This window comes from Cnephaeus nilssonii, assembly GCF_951640355.1.
Source record: "Cnephaeus nilssonii genome assembly, chromosome: 17".
Classification (NCBI taxonomy): domain Eukaryota; kingdom Metazoa; phylum Chordata; class Mammalia; order Chiroptera; family Vespertilionidae; genus Cnephaeus; species Cnephaeus nilssonii.
In genome coordinates this window covers 6,803,106-6,819,214 of record NC_137088.1, presented here as the reverse complement: position 1 = coordinate 6,819,214, position 16,109 = coordinate 6,803,106, and the positions used below count along the sequence as shown (strand labels likewise).

Sequence of the window (16,109 nt, the reverse complement as noted above, 5' to 3'; positions counted from 1 at the left end):
AAGAAAAGAAAAAAGGACAACCATGCTGGGGTCAGATCTATGGCAGGGGGGGAGCACAGCCGCCCCTCGGGGTTCGGGAGCAGGGCCACGTGGCCCACAGCAAAACCCATCCCTTCAGCCCAAGGGCCCCTCATGCAAACACAACGGGGCTGCTAATGAGTTTGGTGGTGTTTTGGACATGAATTCACACCTATTGCTAAAAAATGTGCAGCCAAAGTGCACTGTGTATCCAACAGATAGAAAGGGCTGTTTACAAAAGAAGTGGGCTGCTCTCTGCGTGAGGGGAGGGCTCGGAGGGAGGGGGCTCACGGCCTCAGAGAGCCAGCGGCAGTGACCTGTCCACTTCCCAGAGGAGGCTGCCCGCGGTGCGGGAGCCCTGGCCCTACGGCTGTGCGAATCCGAGAGTCTCCAACGGTAAGGTCTGGACCGAGGCCCATCGGCTGCCTTCAGCTGAACCCGTGAAGATGTAGAAAAGAAACCCTTCCCCACCCCCGCCCCAGGCCCTGCCGCTATGGGCGCCGCCGCACGGGCTGGGGAGGCCCCTGGACGGGAAGAAACTGCCTCTGAAGGCACTTGTGCTTCTGGCTCCAACAGGAGGCGTGTCTCACGGAGTCTGGTCGGGCTGCTCTAGTCTGAATACAAATGACCTTGGGGAGAATCCCAAGTGTTCTTATGCCAAAAGTGGAAGTGTTTATCCCCAATAAGTTATATTCTGTACAAGATCCAAATGGTTCTATGAAAGCTTTAGATTGTTAGAAAGAACAGTGAAAAGCAATCTGGATATAGGTACCACAACAAAAACCTGCATATAAAACTGGGAAACAAATATGTGTATTTCCAGGCTATGAATTCCCAGGATAGGCTTGCACGGACACCATACATTTTAGGTAGCATTTTAAACGAAGTTAAAATCTCACCGCGGTCTTCAGTTTTGATGGCGCCTTGCTGCTCACCAGAGCAAGTACCTCTGGCACCCCCTGGCTCTGCCCGTAAATAAAATGACAGAGGAGGAAGGAGGAAGCCCGCCGCACCTCCCTGTGGCTGCCAGGCGGTCCGGGGCACAGCAGTCCAAGTGTGATGGCCCCGCCCCTGGAGGTTCCACAGACCCAGCCACAGGAACACATCTGAGGTGCAGTAGTAAAAACAAGCCCAACACAGTCATTTATTGTGAAATGGGCTGGCTCTCGAATTGTGCAACAGCAAGTTCCTATTAAAAATAACTGTCTTAAGTGGGAAAACAATTTGTTTTTAATGACAAACGTGGAAAAAGCCTTCATAGGTACTGCACGAATGGAATGTACTCTCTTAGAAAAGCTACACAGCGTGTGTGAAGGGGAAACACGGTGACAGATGTGGCCCAACGGGATGTGTTTCTAACAAGTGCTAACGAAGATAAGGTCCTTTGAAATAAAAGGAGGAAGCCAGGCCTGCGCTGGCCTGTCAGTTCTCTGTACACCTCGAGAGACAGTTGGCTGGGGTTCTGCTCTCGGACTCTGCCTCCCTGGGGACAGCTTACTCTACACAAGGAGACTGTTTCTATATTACATTTCCATTAGTCACTGCAGTTGAAAGAGAATCTGTCCATACCAATCGGCCGTGAGAAGTCTGGCTCCCACTGGCTCAGTGGGCTTCCTAGGACTACTCTCGGGGCCACAGAGGAAGGTCAGTAAATGGATACCCAGGAGCGCTCGCCCCCCCTCACGTGGACTTCTGTCGGTAATGGAGGGTCAGGTCACCGCCACTCTTCCATATGAAGTGTTTCACTGTCCGAAGGTCCATATTTGGATCCAAAACCTGCACAGCAAAACATAAATTAGAAATGTCAAAGCCTCTGCCATCTAAGGCCTCTACTGCTGCCTCTCACAGGTGATCCAGAGTGCCCTCCCCTCCCCCACCCCCACCCCACCCCCACCCTGGGGTGGCCTGCTCTTGTGGGCCTGACTGCCACGCATACAGGCACAACCCTGGGCGCAGGACACCAGCTCCAGCCATTCCTCGCGAAGGCCTTCAGTGCATCTTAATTTAAAACAGCTCCACCCACCTCCACTTCACTTCCTAAACCAACAACAGAACCTGCTCTGCAGATCAAGGTGACCCCGTGTCCTTTCCTTGGGAGACACCCAGAATTCCTTAGAGCCTCTTTAAAAGCAGAAGCCCCCCCAAAGGCAACAGACTTGGGACCATAATCGGACCCCGTGATGTAACTGTCCGAGCACCGCCCTGGCCAAGTGGGGCTCTGGTCCGCAAGTCCACTTGCCTGGTCCTGGCACAGAAGTTCAATCTTCTCCTCTGCCAACACAGCAATATCCTCCTCCTTTTCCTGTTCTCCGGGTTTCTCATTATTGGAAGAGCTAGTGGTTTGAGACTCATTATCCAAGTTGATGATTTTCTCATAAACATGTTCCATTACTTTCCGGACTTGGAGCATGTCGCTAGCAGAAAGTCTATCTCTGTAAAAAGCAAGGGCAGACTTGACATCAGGAAGTCACTGGATATTATCTCTTCCATATTCTTCGGTGTTAACATTTTATAAAGGTGAAAACATACCACAGAAACATAAACCAATACAATTTTTAGTCATCGCCTTACACCATTTTTAGAACTGCCAACCGATCTCCGTGGTGCCCTGTAAGCCGTGCTGCTGCCGCACCAGAACAGACACACCAACTGCTCCGGAAGGGAAGGGGTCCCGGGCGCCCAGGCCAATTTCCCCCAGGGCCTGCCTCCCTACAGCTGACACCTTGAGTCTCAACCTCCTGCCCCCACTCCACACCCACAAGCCCAGTAGCTGACTGGGTATCTCCAGTTGGCTGTTCCCCAGGAACCTCAAACTCTGCATGTCCACATCTAGATTCATCCACTGCCTCACCCCAAACCTACTTCTGTTTCTCTGATGTCAGTTAATGGTCGAACCAAGTAGGCTCGGGCTCAAACTCCGAAAGCATCCTGAGTGTCCGGTCATTACGTCTAGTGAAGTGAGATCTAGGACTTGCTCCTGTGTGAGTGCAGGCAGGTGGGGGGAGGGTAGGGGGAAGTAGCAGATGAAGCACAGCTGGGCCGTGTGTGGAGAATGGAAGCTGCTGGATGGGATAATGGGGGTTCCTTCTCCTGTTCTTTGTTGGGTATATGTTTGGAAATATCCCCCAACAAAAGGTTTTAAAGTTGTGGATTTTATTTGCTAGGATATACACCAATGAAACCGGAATTTCTTCTCGGACTTCCCTCTTAAGTTATCCCCCCCACCCCCGCCCCAACCCCAGGCTGCGGCACAGAGGTCCTCGCTGGTTTCCAGTGCTTGCGCTTGCTTCCACTTCCACTGCCACATCCCTGACCAAACCGTTTCCTGCGCCTGGAATCTCTCTGGAAACCCTATCCACCCTTCCATGTCTAGCTCAAATCCCAGGTCCTTCGAGGAGCCTTTCTGGAAAGCTCCAAAAATTCATTTCTGTCCCCGACGCTCATCATTTCTTCAGTACCCATAAAGGCAGTTGTTACGGATACACAGGAGCACGCACCCACCCGGCACGGGGACTTGTCAGTAATGGAGGGTGAGGTCACCGTCACTCTTCCATAGGAGAGTGTAGGGCACAGATTATGGCAAGAGACGAAATCCATGTCTTATTTTTGAACATCTGGAGCTTACCACAGCAGGTACTTGGTAAATGGTTAAACTGTGTCAAGTGATATTATAAAACTAGCCTTACATCTAGTCCTTGCCTCCTTTGCTATAAAAGCAATAATAAGGAATAAAAAACCTGTCTGGTAATTAGGTAAAAGCATCACATGACAGTACATTTACTTACTTTTTTAAGGTTTTTGCTCCTGAAGATGCATGAGGTTGGAGGTAGAAAGGAATTTTGTTGAATTTGGGCATATTTTTCTGAAATATTAAAAGTAAAAAATGGTATAATAGTTTCTATTAGCTGATAGATTAAAATGATGTCAACAGGAGAACATGATTTACAAGTTAATAGTTGTTTTACAATTAAAAGTCACTTTCTATGAAGTTTACAGTAAGCTACCACATTATCTAAGTCAGCCTTAGACAAAATGTATCAGAAAAGCATAATGCTCAGTTTTGTAATCAAAGATCATGTGTAATGTCAGCGGCAATATGAACTTGCAAACATGGCTCTTTTCAAGTAACAATTCAAGGTATTAAAGGGAGAAAAATTTTATTTTAATTCTTGAAGCCATACAAACCAAAATCTAAATTCTACATTAAAATATTAAGGCTGGTCCCTAAAGGCCCAAACAAAAAATTAAGTGTCTTGAGAGAAACCCACAACATTTGTCTTTGAGCAAAACCATACTCTCTACGCTGGCGAGGCCCCTCATGCAATGGAAAGGCCAACCAGGTCCTCCCACGCTCCTTCCCTCTGACGTCAGAGTGAGGGCTGAGGTTTTCCACAAGAGTGGAAACGCCAGCCAACTAGCTAGACATCCACCGTGCAGTGAACCACATACTTAGGTGAAGGATAAATCTAACTGGTCACCTTTTCTCTGGGTATTAATCCCCTCCGAGCCTCCATGCCCTGGCCCATCCAGATGTCTCCTCTCAGGAATAAGCCACAGGCCTAAGTAACCCAGGGGAGTTGCACACTCAAAGGAGTAGTGGTTTATGGGGAGCTCGGACTTGGAGAAGACCACAGAATATCCACCAGGTGTCACACTGGCTTGGGGGTGGTATATCTGGGACAAAGTATTTTCTGAAGGTTCTAGAGATTAAATCTCTTTTCATATGGCTTTAGGGGTATGCAAAATAAGTCAACAGCACAGAAGAGAGTCTAGAAACAGACCCATGTATATACAGAAATTTAGTATATGAAAAAGACAGCATTCAAATTAGTAGAAAAAGGATAGATTATTTAAAAATTGTGTTGGCACCCTGGCTATTGTCCATTTGTAGAAAGTTAGCATCCTACTTCACACCAAACAGAATAACTTCTAACAGATTAAAGATCTAGATATAAACAATTATCATAAACATGCCAGAGAATACAGGAGAACACTTTTGCTACTTTGGAGAGGGAAATACATAAGCAAGACATGAAACTCAGAACCCTGAAGTGTCAATCTGATTATATAAAATTAAAACTTTTTGCCTGACAAAAATACCATGAACAAAGTAAAAATTCAATTAAGAGGCTTAATAGTCAAAGAGTTAATATTTAATATGATGAGCTCCTATAAATTAATAAGAAGGACAACTAACTCAATAGAGAAATAAGTAAATAACACAAACAAGCAATTCACAGAAGAAATAGAAATGGCCAATATGAAAAGATGCTTAACCCCACTACATATTAAAAAAAACCCCAAATTATATTAAAACAATGAGATAGTATTTGCCTATCTTTTAGCAAAGATTGAAAGTATCCAGTGTGGGTGAGGGTGTGGGCACGCATACACTGTGGTGAGAGTGTAAACTGGTACAGCCTTTGTGGAGGGCAATTTGCCGATATCTATCAAAATTTAAAATGTGCATACCCTTTGATCCAGCAATTCCACTTCTAGGAATTTATCCTAAAAAGTACACAAAGTTATATGTACAAGGATGTTCACTGAAGCATTGTTTGTAATAGAAAACATTGGAAACAACCTAAGTGCCCACTAATAGGGTACTGGTTAAATAAATTATGGTACATTTTTACAACGAAATAGTATACAGTCATTTAAAAGAAATGATCCAATCTGTTGAGTCATGAAAAAATGCTCAAGATAGATTTTTAAGTAAAAAAAACAAAACAAAAACCCACCAAGTTGCAGAACAGTAATAGATCTTGTGCAAAATAAAACAAGCTATATGCATATATACAGGTAATATATGCTTGTGTAGCATAGAAAAAAGCACTAGCGGCTCTGCACTGAACTAGTAACAGTTATTACCTCTGGGCAGAAGGACAGGGAGCAAATGGAAGAGAAGGAGTGACTGAGAAAGGGATGGGCGTTTCACTTTATTCATTTATTTTCTTTAATAAGCATAGATTATTTTTATAGTTAAAAACCAATACAGATATAAACAGATGAATACCAATACTACTTCTGCCACTTTGGAACTACAGGGAAGCAGAACAGGATTCTACCTGGCAGTCTAGATTTTACTTAATAAATTTATTCACAGAAAGTGAGACTGTAGAGGGTCGGGGGTCCACGGGCAGGGGCCTGGAGGGCTCTGTATATAGGGCTGGGAGACAAGGGACCCTCCAGGTGGAAGGCTGTAATAACATCAAGTAAAAAGGGAGTTACAACCACTCCCTCCTCATCCTCCATCAAAAAGACATCTCTGAGGTGAATGGGGAGCCCAGGACTTAAGGTGTTGGGAGCGGTTCACATTGCCAGGTCTGAAGGGGTGTCACCGGCACCGGGTGGCTCCCGCGTCAGCTGGCAGAACTGCACGCAGCCCTCCCTGGGTGCCGCCTGGCTTTCACTGACAGGAGGTAGGAAGTCACTGTAGACACGCCAACCAGTCTGGCACCGGCGCAGGGCTGAGCAGTGGCCCCGGTGGACGCTGCCCGGTGGTTGCAAAGGGCTTAGAGCTGACACGGGGCTCCTGGCTCTGTCGCTGGCCCGGTTCCCCAGGCTCAGCGGCCGCAGCGGGAAGGCTACTCTCCCGCACTTTTCTGATGGAGCCTCGGGAGGCGGAACACTGATTAAGCTGGAGCTCAGGATGCGGGGAACTGCTGTCCTGTTAGCTTTTTGGTATCTGTTTTCTTTGGCAATCTAGTTTTTATTACACTTTAAGGTTATCCAGTCTAAAGCAGTTCTGCATGGGCTTCATGATTTGGAAAAAACACAAGGGCAAAGTGGGAGTGGAGGACACTTACATCCACAGTGATGTCAATTACCCATTGTGGCACCGTCTCATTAAGGAGCATGGACTCCGTCTCCCCTCCGGAATCCCGGCAGAGCAGCCTAAACACAGCCATCAGGTAGTAAGTGACATGACAGCAAGATGACAAAACCCGTTATAAACACCAGACAAAGGGCCAGGACCTTACAGAGTTCATTCAGGACAACCCACTGAGCTGAGGAGAGAAAGTGCAGCCAGCCGAATGGCTCCCTCAGCTAGAGCGAGAGCAGACTCCGAGGCCAGCAGCACCAGCGCTGCCTCTGAGTCCCTGCGTGAGGGCGGGAAGCCTGTGTGTAGGCAAAGCCCTCAAGAAAGATCCCCTGCCAGCGCTGCAGCCCACGGCACAGGCCTCCCCACGGAGCGGGGGCAGGGTATTTTGGTAACGCGCTCAGGAAACCACCATAAAGGAAGAGAATTCTGCGCTCACCGGCAAGACAAGCCCTTTTCTTACTCATGGCCCTACAGCAGGCTCTTGTGAGCTCTCCCCATCTCTCTAGCAGGCCTTGCTGGCAACGTGGAGGTAAGGCCAGCGTAGCTCTTTCCTGCAGGGCCACACAAAGGCCAGCCTCGCACCTCACATCGGGCCATCGCTGGGCCCAACAATTCCCAGGAGCAGCCCCGTCCATCCTGCCTGACCCAGCCTGCGGGCCGTCACCTACCCTGACGCTGCCCTGTGGACAGGGACTTCTGGTGCTGCCATCTGTTCCCTGACCCGGCAGTCATGCTGAAGAAGTGAAAGTGAGTTTCCTGCAGACAACACCAGAGAAGCTGCCTCGAGGCAAGGTGTCGACCTCATTTAACAGCAGAGGCTCAGCTCCCAGTTAGAACGTGGTCTAATAGCATCACTTAACTATCTCACGGAGATGGAAAAGCTTCCCAATCTCTGACACCTCTAGAGGTGATGATAAACCATTTATAGCCTCTGCTTGGACTACTACTTCTGAGCAATGAGATGCATCCTTAGACATGCCTCTGCCCTCCCCCTGCTCATACCTGAACAGTGTGCGGCCTCCCGCTTCGCCAAAGATCACGGGGGTGTGGGGGGGCACTTGGAAATAGCCATTCCCCTTCTGTACTCGGTTCTCCTGCTCCCCATTTACTAGGGAAAGATACAGATGGCGTCAGATGCAGAGTTAGTGCAATGAACAGATTCTAAACATTTTGTTTACCCAGGCTTCAAACACTGCAATATTTTTAAAGTTAAAGTCCTTTAAGTCAGCCAGAGTAAAAAATAAAGGCAAAAAACAAACCAAGTCTAATTCCTGAAAGTAAGCAATACTTGGTATAGCAACTTGTGATGTGCCCCATGAGAAATGACTGCATTTTAGAGGGTTTTAGTAGAAGAGATTAATGTTTGAGATCTGAAGCAAAAGCATAACCATCTACTTGAACCACAGGGAAGTCTAGGAAAGTGTGTTTATAAATGGTAATCTGGTGTGTGTTTTTAGAACTCCAAGCTCGGAAAAACTTATTGGGTCAGAAAAAAAAATATTTTAATGGTGGCCATAACTAACAGCAGAGGGACCAGTGAAAAATAAAATCCTCAGGGGTCATGCTCTTGTTCATATTGTTCTCTGCACATCTCATTTCACTGTTTTCTTTGTAATCTTTTGACCCAAGTGCAGTTAACCCCCACTCAGGTGCCAACTTGCTCAGAGTATTTCCCCAATGAACCCGGAAGCAACCCCATCCTCTGAAGTCCTACAGCACCTTCAGACCGCTCCCATGGCACCCGGCACTTCTCCCTGAACTCAGTGCTTCCTGTAGGCAGCTCTCTGCCCAGCAGAACGTCAGTCCCTGCAGGACAGGGTCCATGCCCATTTATCTGCATTCTCCCCACCTACAACTCACTACAGGCCTCTGAGTACTTGAGCTCAATAATCTAATCTAAGCAGCTCCTGAGTATACGCTGAGCACGGAGCAGGTACAGCAGATTACCAGACAGGTGGACACCATAGTGTCCTGAGCTCTGGCTGGGGAGGTGGGCGGGCCCTGCCCTGCTTTACTGTGGCACTTTGACTTGAAGAATGATTTGGGGTTTCCTGGGACTTCTTCCTCCAACCAAAACCTGGATCCAAGAGGTGCTGACTGTTTCTTGACTAATCTTTATCGGACACGGGCCTCTGAGGGCATCCTGTTTAACTGTCATGTTATAGATGGAGGACAAGCCAAGAACAGGACATGACATGCGCACAGCTACACAGCTGATAAATGGCAGAGCCATACCAGAGCCTAGCTTTCTCAACCCTCTGTGGAGAGATCTTTCCACTGGGTTTCTCTGGGCCACAGTCCACTGGACTATTCTGATGGGGAGGTGACATAAAAGAAAAGCCACCATGGGGGGATCAGTGTCCTCTCTCTGGCAGGGACATCAGAGGACTGGCTTTCAAGGAAGCATGCCATGCTTACAAAAGAGATTTAAAGTCCAAAAATCATTCTGGACGAGTCAGTGAGCAGAGCGAAGTCTCTGCTTGGTGCGCATCGCTGCTGACCACCAGAAGCGGGCATCCTCAGCAGACTTCAGGGAGCTCAGAATCCTCAGCAGAGTAGGCCCGCAGGAGGCAGGACACAAGGAATCCTCAGCTGGCTGTAGGTTACACATGAGTTGTCAAATTTTAAGACCTTCCCTCCCCTTTCTTTAATCAGACTGAGCCTAGGAGAAGGCTGCTGCCCCGGCCTGTGGCACACACGGTCTTTGAATGTCCTCAAGGGCATTCATGCTTTATATAGACGTGTTCACTTTTCCTGACACTTCTGAGTTGGAATTTGATTTTTTTTGAAACATTCAGAGCCAGGATCAGGCAGATCATCAGACTAGGTAACAGCAACATTTCAGGCCAACAAGAATTATGACAATACAAGGCCAAACCTGGCTTTCTGATGCAGCTAACTAGCTAGGTTTGGAGGTTAAGTCCAGCAGGTCCATGGGTACTCTGAGAAACTGCTTCAGCATAAGCCTGCTAAGCTGTCTACTTTTAAGGCCAAAGGTCATGTGAATGTACAGGATTTATTCTCTCTATATTGAGCAGTTTCACTGATTGACAGTTCCTTGGATTTTCAGTGAAGACTGGATGGATGTTCCTTCTTTGGGATGTGGAAGGGAAGGCAATAAATTGGGCACATCACAAATATTATGTCACAATTTAGCAAATGCTTAAAATGTTTCTTAAAATAACAACCAGTCTAAGTCTTTTTAACTTCTGAGTAATTGTTAACCATTTATCCTGATATAAAAGCACGAACCATGGTTTACTTCATTTTCTTCTTCGTCTATGGGATTCACATGTGTTCTAGGCCAATATTCTAGGAGTGCCTGGAGCAAAAGTCCTCCTAAGTTCACTGCAACAGAGTTAATTAAAAAGAAAAAAATGGAAAAGAGAATTACTCGTTTTTACCTAAAAATAGAGGGAAAGAAATAAAAACAAGTTTCCACATATTCTGGTGTTAAATTCTTTTTCCTAATCCTCACCCAAGGATATGTTTTTATTGCTTTGAGAGAGAGAGAGAGAGAGAGAGAGAGAGAGAGAGAGAGAGAGAGAGAGAGAGATATGTGAGAGAGAAACACCACATGTATCCCGACTGGGGATTGAACCCACAACCCTGTGGTGTATGGGATGACACTCCACCCACCCGAGCCACCTGGCCAGATCCTGATGTTAAATTCTCAACCCAATGCCAATGATGTTTAAAAGCAAGACTTCAGAGATTTTGCCAAGTCTATTAAAATTTTATCTTTGAATGTTTAAAGCAGTGGTAATATGGAGCAAACATATTCTATTTGGTTGTTCAGATATAGCAATTCTTTAAAAGGCTTTTCCATATAAAGCCACTAGGATGGTATTTGTATACATTGGGTACATGCTATATTCTTAGGAAAATTCTGACCAAAGACATCAACACAACAGCACAGACTCTTAGAAAGACGAGCACAAAGGAGAAAGCACAGACCCACCTCCTCTCTCGAAAGGAGGAAGAGAAGGAAGGACACACTCACGTTTCGGATCTGACCCATCGGGGCTGCTGAAGCCAGCATCTTTGGCAGAAACCCAAGCAGCGAAACAGTCGCTCTCGTCCAAAGTAATAGTCAACATCTGCCAGAAATAAAAATTGTTAGTGGCATGCCATTTGGATACATTCTCCAAACGCGTAGTTAAACCTTTATTTGTACTATTTAACTAACGTGCGAAGCCACAGATTCAGAACCAAAAAGGGTTTCATGCAATTCTATGCAACTACAGTTTAATTTACTAGGATACCAAAAGATATTTAAACTGCATTTTGCAAGAATTAATAATTTTTTCCCTTTCACACTTAAAAACGTAGGACTCTGTAACTAATGATACTTAATTTTGAGCTACATTAGAAATTTTCAACTATCAATTGCTAACTTACCCCTGTTTTTAAGTCTACTGAGAACCAATTCGGTACATACACCATCTTGAATCTTTTTTTAATTTCATCTTCAAAATCCACTTTGCCCAGATCTTCCACTTTACTTGCCTATACATCAGAAAGAAAGTATAATAATTAAGTGGCAACTTAATTTGATTCTGACTTAGCTACTCAAAATTTTACACATTTTCACATTTTGCCTATTAATATGCAGTCTAAAACATTTTAAAAAGAAATGGTCAAACATTTTTATTTTAGAGCAGTTACTGTTAAATAACCATTACAATTTTAAATAAAAAACCCCCACAAAATATTCATTTTGGAAACTATAGCCTTATCTAATATTCACATAAGAAAGTATCTAACCCCCAAATAAAGTATTATTGAAACTAAATCTTAATTTATATATTTATTATCTTGGTGTATATCTATCTACATATCTACATCTACGTATATTTATATCTATATCATAAAAATAAATGGAATACATGATCCAGTAACCTATATTTAATAAAAAAGATACTCACCTTCAATACATCCCAATATGCCACATTATTATTGGTATCTTTTGTTAATATATGTCTCTTATCATTAAGAATGTGGCACTGAATAATACTAGCACCGCCTAAAGGAGAAAAATCCACACAATTAGCAGAACAATCCTTCTACTACATTTAAATTCACTGTGCGGCAATAACTGTGAACTGGTATCTAACAGAATATAAATCATACCAGCCCCCCAGGAAGAAGAAGGCAAATCAGAAGACTATGTCATTATATCTAAGGCAATTTAAGGTCAATCAAACGAAAATAGTCTGGTTTTAATACAGATTATAGATGAAAAGAATCCTCACTTCAACACAGGGCTACTGGTTGAAAACTGTTAAGGGCAGACAGTTTTACCCGCTGGGAAAGTCCTAATGATGACAGGAAACCTTTGCCTGAGCCCCAGCTCTCATCAGCTTTTGCTTCTTATCTTCCTGCTCTTTACGCCTCCGGAAGGAACATCGTTCTTGATGTGTCATTCAATATTCTCATCCTAAGCTCTGACACTGAGTCAGAGGTGCCATTACAGCTGTAGTCTGTAGAATTCTAGGACCAGATCTGACTTTTCTGGCTTGTGCTAAAAGACAACACTAAACTCTATATATTTTTCAAAATGGCTGTTGGCTTTACCAAGACCGTGACTATTCTGATGCTGGGTAAAAAGATTAATTAAAGAAAGCCCACATTTTGAAGTCACTAAATAGCAGTTTTTAAAAGCTTTTCTTCTATTAAAAATAAATCAAAATGCTATTATGAGTCTTTTGTTGACATCAGAATTATATTTAAAGGAAGGTCATCTCCATTTCTGTCAGTCTCTTAGTAACTACAATTAATCTCCACAAAAGGTACAATACGTTCCAATTTCCTTACTCACCTTTAATAACCTGGTCAGGTTGTGTACAAAGGGGTGTTATAGGATTTGTACAGTCATTGTCATAATCTCCAGAGGCTCTAAAGTTGTGAATTCCCTTCAATGTCTGAAGGAACAAAATTCATTATTTAATCATTTTATGCCTTATAAGCTTTGCCAATCTGTTTAAAGTGGCAAGAAAAACAAAGAACAAATGAGAACCCAATAATAAAAACATCAACCCAAAAATACATAGTGACAAAGTATGATTATCTACCAGGATTTAAAAAACCCAAACAAACATTAAGAAGGGAATGTCTTTTTGGAGAGAACAGTAGCCATTCTTCCAGGTAAACTATGTTGATCTCAAATTAACCCAATGAAATGTAGACAAGAAATGTAACATTTGTTACAAGCACAGAGAAATACCATTTGACCTGCATATAATCAGGAATAAATATAAACACTTTCTCTTTGGTTATCCACAAACAGTCTGGTAAGAAAACTTCAAGTCTTCAATTACGATTTAAGAATTAATAGTACCTTTGATGACTTCTCTCTGATCATCCTATTTCTCTCCCTGTTTTTCATACTATGAAGAAAAGGAAATGAGTCTGAAAGCACAGTTTTCTGTGTTTAGAGAAACAGAAGCCTGACCCGTTTCCCTGCTGTGCTGGTACTGGGCTGCCGATTTTCAAATGCAGCTCCATGAGGTCGGAGCTGTACATCTACTGGCTGTATCAGGCTACAGCGCCTTTCTAAGCAGTCAAATATATTTCTTGGCTCCTGACAAAGACATCGAAGCACCATTTTGACTGCCACCTTAATTTTTGTACAACCTTCGGCCCACACCTGCATTCATAGGGGCTTTCAGATTTTTGCACTGTTGAAAGGCATGCTGAGTCAGTTCATACTGAGCATTTGCTACTGGTTCTAATCCTTTATCAGCTTCTAATCCTTTGTCAGCTGTATACTGGCTCACTTACCCATTTATTTACTGTAGATTTTGTTGTTGCAACCCAGATTGCAGGAGGTGGATCAGCTGATCTATCAAGCTCCATCTGAAAACAAGGCACAAAAATATTGCTGTGTGGAATGCTGACTCTTCTGAGCTGCCAGGACCAGCTCTACATTGTTAAATAACCCCTCCATTCAACACTGTGTGTTGACTAGACCATGGCACGTGTTAAAAGCTAGGGATTCAACAAGTGAATGAGGGAGTCTGTGCTCAAGAAATTCATGACTCTATAAAAGTGTAGGACAGTGACTTCTCACCAAAAATAACGGCTCAAAGGTTTAAGTGTGGTTAATTTAAGGCAGGGGTGGGGAACCTTTTTTCTGTCAAGAGCCATTTGGATATTTATAACATCATTCGAGGGCCACACAAAATTATCCACTTAAAATTAGCCTGCTAGATTTGGTCAAACATTTAATTAACTCACCCCTCATGCCTTGGCAGGACTAGACCAAATGATTTTCGGGCCTTACATGGCCTGCGGGCCGGACGTTTCCCACCCCCGATTTAAGGGATCGAAATGGGTACAGGCCAAAGGATGACTTATCAGAATTTTTTTGTTTTTGCTACCCTTTTTTTATGTTCTTAATAACAAAGAAATGGATTTATTTTTTCTTTGAAAATGTTAGTAGTAAAAATACAACACAGCAAAAGTGAAAAGTACCCCCACATTATCTACCCCCTCATCCAAGGACAGTGCACCTGTGAACAGTTTACTGTGTGCCCGTCTGTATTTTTAAAATACTAAACGTATAAAATATACAAATGCCCATGCATTATGCAACGGGAATCACTCCCCATTAGCCCACTGTTCTTCCTGTACCAGGAAGCTGCAGGACTGGAGCTGCGGGGACAGGGCCGGACTCTTGGCCAGCCGGATCCTCTTCAGTTCAGAGCGACGCTCCTTGTAACACACGGCTGTCTGCGCTAAGGTCCTTTTCTCCAGCCAAGAGACCCTGGCAGCTGCAGGACTCACAGCGCAGTGCTCCTCCGCCCCCCTGTCACCCCACCAGCTGCTTCCTGCACACACGCTGTGTCTGTGACTGCAGCCCTAACTCTCTTGCTTTTCTCTAAAGCATTACTGGCCTGTCCATTAGGGTGTGCCATCTACTTTAAAGAACTGCTCTCAGCCAGACCACAGGCATCTTCCCAAGGTCTCCTCGGACCGCTGCTCCCTTCTGCAGCCCTTCCTCCTATGCTGTGGTCTGGGTCTCAGATGTCACTCAGCTTCACAGACGATGGGTATTTGCAGTTGTTTCTTGCTTTCCCTGTTGTTGTCAGATGGTTTCTGAGAAGACAGGGTAGTCTGTCTTTATGCTCCTTTTAAAGTTCCTCACTGTGTTTCAGTGTGCAATTCTAGGATTATCAGTGAGGCTGGACGTTTGTCCCGTGATGCCTGGCCGTTTTTTAGCCTAGGCTCTACTTCTGATAGGTGTCGATATGGGTGGCTTCCCAAGTACCCGTTCGCCCACATCCAGACCCTGATCAGGACCACTCTGAGCAGTCACGGGGTGGGGTATGAGCCAGCTCGTTCCCTCCTCCTGAGGAGCGCTCTTCCACACCCTCCCTCCCTCTTGAGCAGTGGACACATTTCTGCTTACAGATAACTGAACTCCTCATATTCCTCCTCTAATAACAGGTTAAGACAGCCAGGCGCTCTCAGGAACAATGTAACAATCTTAATTATATAAACTAAAATATATGACAGGCTGCCCTGATTGACCAGTGTGGCTCAGTTGTGGTTTGGATTCCCAGTCAGGGCACATACCCAAGTTTCGGGTTCGATCCCTGGTCGGGTTGCATACAGGTGCATACAGGAGGCAACCAATCGATGCTTCTCTCTCATGTTGATATTATTCTCTCTCTCTTCCTTCCTCTCAAATCAATTTAAAAATTTTAAAAATATGTATCACATACCTTGAGAACTGGTGCCTTTTCTTCACAAATCAGCACTCGAATGTCAGGGTTTCTTAGGTCTGTACAATAAATCTTCCGGTCCCTTCCTCCAGAATACACGTGTGTGAAGGCGTCATTGACTTGCAGAGCCCAAACGCCTTCATCATGGACTCGGTACGTCGCTATACATCTCTGCTGACCGAGGGACCACAGGCGAATTGTCCCGTCAGAACTGCCAGAAAGGCACTGGGAACAAAGCAAGTAAAGGTTAGAGACCTGTCCGAAGTTCCTGTGCTCTGCCCAGCCTTCTCTCCTGACGCCACACTGTCAGGCGCACGCCTCTAACAACCTGTATTTCTGCCTCTGAAAAGTGGCTTGGCCCAGGTATGTTGACACCAATCAAAATAATTGCAATGGTGACGGACCTCAAATCATAAGATTTGCTAACTAAGGATCTTATGCTACAACAGAGGAAGTGAGGCAACAGGTTGCTGTCTATGGGATTCACTGGCCTGTTATATATCATAAGTCCTTGAATCACAATGCCACCAGGGACC

At 44.8% G+C, this 16,109-nt stretch overlaps 1 protein-coding gene across 3 annotated transcripts in view; it reads right to left on the bottom strand.

The window, feature by feature from the left end:
* Positions 1-89: 89 nt before the first annotated feature.
* Positions 90-16,109, bottom strand: part of WDR48 (WD repeat domain 48) — a 32,707-nt gene continuing 16,687 nt past the window's right edge. For 2 of the 3 annotated variants that reach the window (XM_079795538.1, XM_079795537.1), the window contains 12 exons: positions 15,574-15,798; positions 13,628-13,702; positions 12,666-12,768; positions 11,773-11,870; positions 11,246-11,353; positions 10,848-10,944; positions 10,097-10,192; positions 7,847-7,952; positions 6,828-6,915; positions 3,804-3,880; positions 2,258-2,450; positions 90-1,794 (listed from right to left, as the gene is read on the bottom strand). In XM_079795538.1, the coding sequence (XP_079651664.1) occupies positions 1,699-1,794; positions 2,258-2,450; positions 3,804-3,880; positions 6,828-6,915; positions 7,847-7,952; positions 10,097-10,192; positions 10,848-10,944; positions 11,246-11,353; positions 11,773-11,870; positions 12,666-12,768; positions 13,628-13,702; positions 15,574-15,798 (1,362 nt within the window). In that variant the 3' untranslated portion in view covers positions 90-1,698. Of the gene's footprint in view, positions 1,795-2,257; positions 2,451-3,803; positions 3,881-5,490; positions 5,527-6,827; positions 6,916-7,846; positions 7,953-10,096; positions 10,193-10,847; positions 10,945-11,245; positions 11,354-11,772; positions 11,871-12,665; positions 12,769-13,627; positions 13,703-15,573; positions 15,799-16,109 lie in introns of all 3 variants that reach the window. The other variant, XM_079795536.1, reaches the window with a different exon arrangement.